This window comes from Pipra filicauda, unplaced genomic scaffold (assembly GCF_003945595.2).
Source record: "Pipra filicauda isolate LSUMZ 115617 unplaced genomic scaffold, ASM394559v2 scaffold137_size4652046_pilon, whole genome shotgun sequence".
NCBI classification, from domain to species: Eukaryota; Metazoa; Chordata; class Aves; order Passeriformes; family Pipridae; genus Pipra; species Pipra filicauda.
Genome location: NW_024103851.1, coordinates 2,376,239 through 2,386,327, shown reverse-complemented (window position 1 = coordinate 2,386,327; position 10,089 = coordinate 2,376,239). Strand labels below are relative to the sequence as shown.

At 42.6% G+C, this 10,089-nt stretch overlaps 1 protein-coding gene across 1 annotated transcript in view; it reads right to left on the bottom strand.

The window, feature by feature from the left end:
- Positions 1-313: 313 nt before the first annotated feature.
- EGFR (epidermal growth factor receptor) overlaps positions 314-10,089 on the bottom strand; it is a 155,782-nt gene continuing 146,006 nt past the window's right edge. The window contains exons 21-28 of the mRNA XM_027715037.2: positions 9,447-9,602; positions 8,535-8,610; positions 7,202-7,348; positions 4,704-4,801; positions 4,076-4,243; positions 3,935-3,982; positions 3,731-3,836; positions 314-2,723 (exon numbers count right to left, since the gene is read on the bottom strand). Coding sequence (XP_027570838.1) covers positions 2,347-2,723; positions 3,731-3,836; positions 3,935-3,982; positions 4,076-4,243; positions 4,704-4,801; positions 7,202-7,348; positions 8,535-8,610; positions 9,447-9,602 — 1,176 coding nt within the window. The 3' untranslated portion in view covers positions 314-2,346. The remainder of the gene's footprint in view (positions 2,724-3,730; positions 3,837-3,934; positions 3,983-4,075; positions 4,244-4,703; positions 4,802-7,201; positions 7,349-8,534; positions 8,611-9,446; positions 9,603-10,089) is intronic.

Sequence of the window (10,089 nt, the reverse complement as noted above, 5' to 3'; positions counted from 1 at the left end):
GTCACTAATAATCAAAGTCAAACTTTGCATCCTCCAGACCGCTATGCCTGGGGCTTGGTCATGGTGAGACACACCTACCAAAGATGACCATCTTTGGATTCTGTCCAGTATCACAGAATCACAGAATGTGCTGAGTCGGAAGAGACCCAAAAGGATCATCCAGTCCAACTCCTTGCCCTGCACAGGACCATCCCCAAGAGTCATACCATGTGCCTGAGAGTATCATCCAGAAGCTTCTTGAACTCTGTCAGGCTTGGTGCTGTGACCACTTCCCTGGGGAGCTTGTTCTAGTGCCTGACCACTCTCTGGGTGAAGAACCTTTTTCTAATATCCAACCTAAACCTCCTGTGACACAACTTCAGGCCATTCCCTCGGGTCCTGTCACTGGTCGCCCCAGAGATCAGTATGCTGCTTTATGCTAGACTGCAGTGTGGCCCATGAGCCACTGTACACACACAAGCTGTTAATGCATTTTACATCATGTTACTTACAAAAAGGGTCATTCCACATGACTGTTCTTCTCCTTCCCTCAATAAATCTGTAAAAAGAGTGTTCTAAGGATTTGCTGCTTGATCTTGGACTTCAGATGCAATCCTTAAACTGAAACACAGACTGCTGCATTCAAACCACAGCAGCAGCATAAATTTGACTCTTTCTTGCTACTTAATATAGACTACAGATCCTCTGCAAGTCAGCTGCTTATGCTACCCTCAAGCAAGTTGCCAACATTCAACTAGTTAAGGGCCTTTGTCCCAAAATGAGCATTTGCCTTCTGATCTAGTGGTTTGATTAAAATAGCACTGCCACGTTGCTGGTGGGATGCATCTAAATGACTGACTAAATTCACACTTTAGGCACTTTACTCCTCCTACGCTCATAAGAAATGTTAATGATGGAATAATTTTATGGGTCACTGGAAAGAGTAGTTGCTTTTGCTGCTGTGATTGATTTATACTGTCAAGCTAAAATCTTAGCCTTGCCTCGCCTGCCTATACCACACTGATAACCAGAAGATGATGCTGTGTATTTTAAAGAAGTAGTAGGCAGCCCTATGTTTCAGAAGAGGGAGATAATATATTCCATCACTCTGGATTATTTTTTCCTTAATTCATTCTCACTGCTCCTCCTGCATTGCCAGGATATGTAACCCCAAAGGGACATGTAACCAGCCCCAGCCTCTGCCCCAGTGTGGAACAGCAATTGGCAGTATTCTGCCTTGAAGTGTAACACTTATATATGCCTTTTCTTTGCCACATGTATAAGGGAAAATGATTTCTGCCCTTTAAGAAGGGAAATAAAACTGCTTGGCTAGAGCTACCTGTGTTTCTTGCCCTAGTCAAGTCTAATTTAGTATAGTTCTTCCAGTCTGTCTCATGAATGTTCCAATTTGCCACCATCTGCATTTCCTTGACATTTAATTAAGGTCTGTTAAACGTTATTTGACACTTCATTTTTCAGTTACGGCAACATCTTTAACAGTTTTGTTGAAGAAGAAAGGCATTTTGACAAGTTGACAGCTGCATAAGGGATCAGAAAAAAAAATGTCTTGGGTTTGACCATTAGAAAACAGACTAGTGAGCGCTTTAGAATCATGTATGATTCAAAGATGACTTGAGGTGAGTTCCTTCTGTCAGTTCTTAGCAGTAGTGGTTAGCAGGTGATGCATCGTGCCACTTTGCTCCTTGTGCTAAGTTTCCTCTGGAGCAATCCAATCCATACTGCCCTGGGAAGAACTGCTCACAGCTCCCTTAGGTGCACTTCTCACCTTTGGGCCAAAAGGCAGTATATGGAGCCAATTTGTAAAAATTCAGTGGTTTGGAACAACAGTTTCAGTTCCAGGAGTTTTGGAAAACTATTGGTAATATTTTTTTTTCCTGCTGGTGATCTGAGCACCACATAGCAGAACAGCAGTACAAGCATCTGATTTTGTAAAAGATCCAAAAGTTCTGTTAGAAACATTTATAAAAATACAGACTGTAGAAAGGAATTTGACTGTACAATGTGTACAGCTCTCAAGTTCATCCCAGAGTGGCTTTTTACCATGCTACCATTTGAAAATGAAAGAAATGCATCCATATTTCTTCAGACCAGGAAGATCCTGCTTCATCCCAACAAATGTCCGAGTGCAGGCTATGTGCCTCAGTTATTTCATGGAAATGGGCAAGAAAAGATCCAAACTGCCATCAGATGGGATTTGCAGTTTCAGCCCCCATACCAAAAAGGAGAGGTGTACTTATTGGTGCATTGCAGTTGCCATTTGCTCTGAGCCAGAGTCCATTCTTGCAGCAGCCATATAGTTCACTTAAGAGTCTGGCTTGCCTTGCTGCAAGAAGAAATTCTCCATGGTCATGCCGAGGCTTCAATGTAGTCACTTTTTGGTGCTGCTACCCTCAAGTACTCTGGGTTTTCTGCTGCAGGAACTTTCAAGAGACCATTAGGTTTGGTTTCGTTCGGTAAGAAGTCCTGCTGGTAGTCAGGATTGTCCAGATTTATTTGGTGGTTGCCTGCCTGGATCCAGTAAGGAGAACTTTCAAAGACGGTCTTTGCCAGTGGAGACTGGTTAGTGTTGAGATACTCGGGGTTGTCCACAGCTGTGCTGTGTGAATTCTGGTAGCTGGAGTCTGTGGGGACCTTTGAGTTTGCTGTGAGAGAGAAGTTGTTGTAGATTGGATTCTGGACTGCTGAGGCAGATGCTTTCTTGGGCACCAACTGATTTACATACTCTAGAATAAAAAGAAAATAAAAATAAGAAAATGAAGACATAAAACTAATGCAGCCATTTGCGTCCCCTGACATGTAGTTTCAACCCAGCTGCCACTTGCTCTTCGCTCACAGCACATCACTGAACTTCCCCAAGTGGAAAAGGGCCAAAGGCAGGAACTGCCATTCCGTGGCACCAAATGCACCAAATGCTCTGCCCTGAGGTTCACCTTCAAGAATTTTGTTTGCAAACCAGCAGAAAGATGGCTTGGACCACGACACAGTGAGATAGCTACTGCTGATTTTAGTGACGTGTGGGTGGCTATGTCCCAGATAGTGTTCTGAAATGGCAGTCTGGGAGCTCAGCTGCCAGAAGCTGTTTCTCTAGAAAAAAATGTTTGGAGATGAGAAAAATGACCAGAAAATACAGGGACTCCACATTTCACTTCAGTGCCATTCCCTGCAGGGCCTTTCACCCTTTTTAGCTATGGCATATTCTTGGAAAGGTTGGTTGGGATTTTTTAAGGACACAAAACATCATGAATGTGTAATGCCTCCCCATCCCCTTCAGTGCTTGCTGGCTTGCTTTCTGATCACCTACGCTGTAAGTCTATGTGAAATCATAAACTGCCTTCTGTGAATCCACTTCTGAAAGCAATGAAGCTGCCATAAAGCTCTTTATATTGCTGAAATGATTTAGGGGATGAAACCCATTTTGTAGAGGATATTTTCTCAAGTAGAAAGATTTAAACATATAACCACACATGCAAAGTCCCCGGCTAGATGGCACATACAGCAAACATAAGGAACCTGGCTTGTGAGGGAACCGAAATGAGAAATGGGCAGAAGCAGCCAGATAAAGTCTAAGAAAAGGATATGTGTGCACTTTTCCAGCTCTGTTTGCTAAGCAAAGAAAGGTAGCAAGCATTTGAATTGCTTCCTGTAAAAAAGGAAGGGCAATGATTATATTTACAATCAAAAGGCTTGTGAATGAGTGGCCATGAGATGGAAACACAGGAGAGGTACTCACCTGGGGCTGGCAGGAAGCTGTCATCTATGCTGTCCTCCAAGAAAGCGCCTGTTGGGTCTGAGCTATACCTCTGGACAAAACTGTCTTCCCGCACAGGGTGCCCCTGCTAGGTGAAGTAGAGAAAAACAATAGTAAAGGAACTGTTTTGTAGAAGTTGATCCACACAGGAGGAGTTACTCCTTTTTTAAAGGTCATTCCACTTACCCCATTCCTGTCAATGCAGGTTGTAGCAGAGTTGTTGCTAGTAGCACTCTTAAAAGATAGAGAAAGAAAATACAGACATTATGAGAAGCAGTTCACTCCTAAAATTGCTTATCATGTTTCCACAGTGGAAAAGTTTCATACCAATGAACTCAAGAGGGGAGTGCGGGATGTCGAAGGGCTGTTGAAAAATCCCTGGTGTGGCACAAGATACTCATCTGCATCCACTATATCTTCCATGTCCTCCTCCTCCATTAGGGTGCGATAAAACTTGGAGTCCGTAGGGCTGGGCAGGTGCATCCTATCATCTCCCTGTGGAAAAAAGTCAGCGTGGGAGAGGACTTGCAGACTCCTTTCAAGCCCTTGTTATCCCCTTCTCTGTAAGACAAAGTAATTTAGCAAGAGGCCCAAGATGCAAAATCTGGATCTATGTGTTTAACCAAATTTACTCAGAGTTTAGGGGAACTTGGGCCTGCAATCTCTGTCCGAGCTGCTGTAAAATAGATACACTTTGAAGAGGATCAAACTCTTGTTTTCCTCTCATGACTGCAGTATGGACTGTTGCTGGTCACAGACTGGGACCAGTACTAAGAAAATAGTGACCAGTCCTGACATTTTGTTTGTGGTTCTAGCTGAATGTGTTAAGACCTGGAAAGCAACAATAAATCTGGCCTTAAGTTATCAGTATTATATGTTTTCATATGCATTACTAATAATTTTGGGCTTCATATTAAATGCCCATCAGACATCTTCCCACCACTGTGGTTAGTACCTGGATAACGAGATAGCGTGGAGGGTCACGAGCCATTTTCGAGAATTCGGCTATCAGTTCACGAAACTTGGGACGGCTGTCTGCATCGATCATCCAACCTGGAGGGAAAGGAATGCACAAATAAAGTTGTTTTGGTGATCAAACACAGTTTAAAATAAAATGTAACAGCAGAAAGAGCAGTGCCATGCGTGGAACAAAGAAAGAAGCTACCCCTAAGGGACCACCATAAAAAGTTCATTCACCAGCCACTGGTGTGAATTTCAGCATTTAAAATGCAGATCTTGGGAGTTTTGGGAAGAAGAAAGGAGGTAAGAAAACCCCGTGTTGGAAAAGCTGCAGGCTGAGCCTGTCTCCTCTCCTGCTGGCCTATCTCCACGTGGGCAGCAGATCCCACCTGAGGGATAATGCAAATTAAGTCTGCTTTGAAAATGCTCTTGAAGGAGAGAAAGCAAAAAAACATCAGTGGGTGCCTGCAGAGGTACCATGATTTGACTGTCTGACAGTCACTGCACTGCTTCATGGAGTCCTGGGAAGCCTACAGCAGAAGCCTCCTTCTGTACCAGATGTCTTCTAAAATTCAAAACATCCTCACTGAGGACATTTTGAAATTAACTATATCTAAGCTGTATTTAATTAGTAAACAGACTCAAACAAAAAGCAGTCCTATAGCTTACTGTGGATCAATGGTAGAAGAGATTTAGAATATAGATACTGGTGGGTTTACATGTGATATTAGTTAGGAAACCCACATTTTCTGTCGTCAACTCACAGATAAGCTGATCTAGAGACTCTTGTGTTTAAAATTAAAACCAACAAAAGTCAAGCTTAGTGTGTCTAGAGGAACTCAGAAGAAACACCTTATCCATAGTAATGGAGAAATGAAGTGCTAACATGTCATCTGAAATCTGCATTAGACAAAATCTCATACTTTTCAGTGACATTTTACCATGTTAGAAATATATCTCCTGATAATTCAAGAAAAGCTTCTTGCTTTTAGACAGAGTGAAGCATTTGGAAGTTTGCTGTTCTTGCAGGAGTAGCATCTACTGTTTCTCACTTTGAGTTGCCTACATTTAAATGCTGTTTCTTAAATTAAAAAAATAGTAATTATTGTGCAATAACTTTGAACATTTCAGCTTATACTTTCTGCTTATAAAACAGGTACTGGGATTCCTGTATTCCTTTAGACAAAATGGCACAGCTTCAACAGGGTCTGTGCTGTAGCCTGCAAACATGGGGTGATCAGAGCAGTGAAAGATGTGCAACTGAGCCCTGTGCCAGAAGGAAGGCTCAAACCCCAGATCCTAACACTCTTGCATTTAAAATTCAGTGCAGTAGTATGAAAGCAGATGGGGACACTCTATTGGTTATGTTTTAAAAGCAACAGGTACCCGATTAGGTGCCTGTAAAAATTCCTCCTTTCTACATCTGGACTAACCCTACGGAAAGGCAGTGGGATGAGGTGTCAATAGGGTTCAGCATCTGTGAGGAGGAGTTTCTAGGACACTGTTTTCGGGTCTGGGCAGCTTCCAGGTTAGGTGCACACACCTGCATCCATTTCTTGCCTGCCCTGTTAAGCATGGGATCAGGGTCACCTTGTGTGGTGCCTGTTCCAACACAGTGACATGTGGATGCTCCAGGGTTCCCAAAAAGTGCTGCACTATGGAGCGTTCGTAGTAGCGTGGCTCCGATTTCAAGAACAGGTATATGTTGCTCCAGTGCGAAGGTCTTAAATGCCACCTAGTGGGCTGCTTATCAGTATCCTCACAGCAGCAGGCAGGGATGCAGCAGTTATGGCCTAGAGATGCGTGGGAAGCCAGGTAATAATCTGACATTTTAGCAGGTGATATAGATGGAAAGGGGGTTAGAGGTCCAGAAGCCCTTTGACGTGCTGTTAAGTGGCCAAAAAGTGCTTCAGAGAGTCTCTGCTCTTGAGCTACTTTGCTGCAACAGCTGTGTGCCAAAAAGGGGCCATCCAAAAATGAGGAAGAAACTGGAAGAGGAATTCTGGACCCTTATGTGTATCTGCCATTATAGTGTTGCCTGTGCTCCCGGCATTCCTTTAGTAAAAGGACATAATCCACATATGTGGTTGCAGAAGGAGGCATATTACTGAGCTAAGGGTGAGCCTGGAGGAGAAGGCAGCGTTCATTTTATTTTCTAGACATACAAAAACAGAGCATCAGGTAAAGTGGTTGGTGTTATGCTAATTTATACTGCCTGACCATATCCATTTAAAATAATTGACAATATCAGCCAGTGGTGTGAATGGTGAAAAAAACATTAGTTGGTTGAATTAATGACTCATGAAATCATATCCCATGCTCCTAAGCAAAGCTCAAGGTGTAGGAACACACTCTAGTGTCACCACTCTTTTTACATAACCCTACTTCTGTGCCATTACCAAGAACACAGCACACACAAATGCAACCTAACAAAGGCAACTGTGTTACTTATTCAGCTTAGATGAGCACCCACAATCCGAAATGCGAACTCACATTTGACCATGATCATGTACACATCGATGGTACAGATTGGGGGCTGCGGCAAACGCTCGCCCTTCTCCAGGACAGAGGAGATCTCACTGGCAGGGATCCCATCATATGGCTTGGACCCAAATGTCATCAGCTCCCAAACTGTCACACCTGCGGAGTGGGAAGAGAAGACCATGAGAGCAACTTTGCCAGGAGCTAGGCTGCTTGGCATGGGTGCAGAGAGGTGGCAAGCAGAGAGGGCTCTCCTGGAAGCACTGCATTACCAGAACCCTAACCAGAGAAAACATTTTCTGCTACAATTTTAAAGAGAGACTAATATAACAGGTTGAAATCATTCTGCTTTCCTTTAAGGATTTGCTTTTTCCCCTTTTTTTTTTTTTCAATCTCAGCTAATATCTTAGTGTTGAACATTCCACAAACTTCCCAGCCCCACAGAAAGGAAATAAAGGTTACTGATTCCAACTGAGCAAGTGGTTTTAAAAATGAAAGTTGTCTTTTTGTTTGAAAACAATCTCTTTGGAGACAAGCAAAAGCAGTTTTTGAAAGATGTGCAAACCAGCTGCCTCAGCGTCATTTGCTGACATACCATGGACTCTTGTGATGTAGCTCTTGTGATTGTCTAGTAGCTTAGGATACAAAACAAGATTTTGGATGCCAAGATACATAAATGGATTAAGAGGACCCGAAGCTGTACTTTTTTTAAAAGGACACAGGATCTGACTATCTGCATTAAATATTTTCCAGAAATATAAGAGCTGATGGGGGGAAAATTTTACAATACATTGCTTTGAAAAGTTTCCTTTCCACTACTTTTTTTCATGCTAGCTTATGAATTACACCAAATACAAAATAAATTCTCTAAGGAGGTTATCACTTTGCTTCCCCTTTAGCATTGTCTTCTCAATACCAGGACAGCACAAGCTTTTTAGCCCACAGCAGAGTTATTAGACACTGACTGACAGTGTTGCCAATGTTTTTACGTCCTCCTTCTGGTTAAGTGGCTTTATTATCAGGTCCGTTATAATTCACATGAAGCTGCTGAAGAAAACCATCAGCAGAACTTCAGCAAACAGACCAGAGTCTCTTACCTGCAGCCCTATTCAGGGGAGGGATCATTACCTGAAAGCATATTCTGCAAAACTTCTTACACCTCACTCACTAACATGCAGTTTCACGGGAATTTTACTTTGTTGGATAGGTGATTTCAGCCCAGAGTTTATATATCTGATCTCTTGTTCTTCTCACAGTAGAATGCAAAAAGGCCAGTGTAGAGTCACTAGCAAATCCTGCAATTTTCCAACCCATCTGCAAGAACTGTAGCTGCTTTTAAACTCACCATAACTCCAGACATCACTTTGATGAGTGTAAATTCGGTGTAAAATTGACTCCAAGGCCATCCATTTAATTGGAACCTAGGAAAATTCACAAAGAATCCTTAAGAGACTGATCCAAAATTTACCAGTGATATTTACCACCAGGTGGTATGTAAATCAAGGAAGGAAAAAAACAACCAACCAAGCAACTAACACAGCTATCTGAATGGTAGAGCAGGCAACTTTTGAGTCCCTTTATTATTTTTATTTTCATATATTATGATGAACCTGGGAATGTGTGGAGTATTAGACATATGAGAAATATCTCTTACAAAATAGTTTTACAACATTTTTAACAGTCAAATAACTACTTGTTAAATCTTCTGTCATAACAGGACACAAATCCAATCTTAGGCTACATGACAAAGAATGATCTACGCCCATATGGTTTCTATTTATGGTTGCTGCAATATTTGCAAGCAGTTTCTCTTTTATTTCTCAGCAGGACACATTCCCTCCATCAGCACGTAGTACAACATGAAGGCGTGTTGAACCAAGTCTGACAGGTCTTTCTTCTGCTATAAATATACAACATTCCCTTTCTCTTTATAAACTGCACAGTCTTATTGGTCTTGGCTACACTGATGAATTCAGCCTTTTTTTTTTTTAAATAATCTTGCTTTTTCCCAGACATTCTGAGTGGGAATTTCAAAAGCATTCACTGCTCTGCTACCTCTGCTCCCACTGCAGTCCCACTGGCCTGACGCTGCTTCGGCTGATTTCAGAGGACTTCCACAGGCTTCAAAGGCAGCATGCTGAGATGGCAGCTGAGTGCTATGAAAAACACACTCCCATTTTTTTCCCTTTGTTTAAGGCTTGTGTGGAAGCACAAGCTCTAGCGATTGCACAGCAGTTGATTCTCTGATGTGCTTTACCTTGCCTCCCTCAGCGTGATACTCCTTCTCATCGGCACCGAGCAGCTTTGCCAGCCCAAAGTCCGTGATTTTCACGTGTTGAGGAGTCTTAACGAGGACATTCCTGGCAGCAAGGTCACGGTGCACCAGGCGACGTTCCTCCAAATAGTTCATTCCCTACAATACAACACACTGTTGGTAGGCATCACACACTTTGAGCCTGGACACACAAATAAGTCACCAAACTTCAGCTGCTCTCTGGTAACTATGCACACCACTGTAAACACATGGTAACCTATCCCACTTGCAGAAAAAGGCTGGCTATTTCAATTTACATAATGTTTATTGCAGGGTGAGGATGAGTGCTTGCACAGTTACATGGAGAAATAACTGTTATCTTCCAGGAATCTTCTTGTGGGTCCATGCACTGGCAGAGAGACGAAGGAAAAACAGACAGTAGTGGGTATAGTATATAATAGCAGAAGATGTGGTTCCTTTGGGATTTAGCTCAAGAAATATGAAATCAGGATGGAACTTACAAATAAGGGGATAAATTCTTCTTTCAGCTGCACTTGTGCAACCCCAGTGACTCCAGGAGAGCACAGTACAGAGTTGAACTACCACCTTCCATATATAAGCATCCCAAACCTACAGAGAGTGTTTA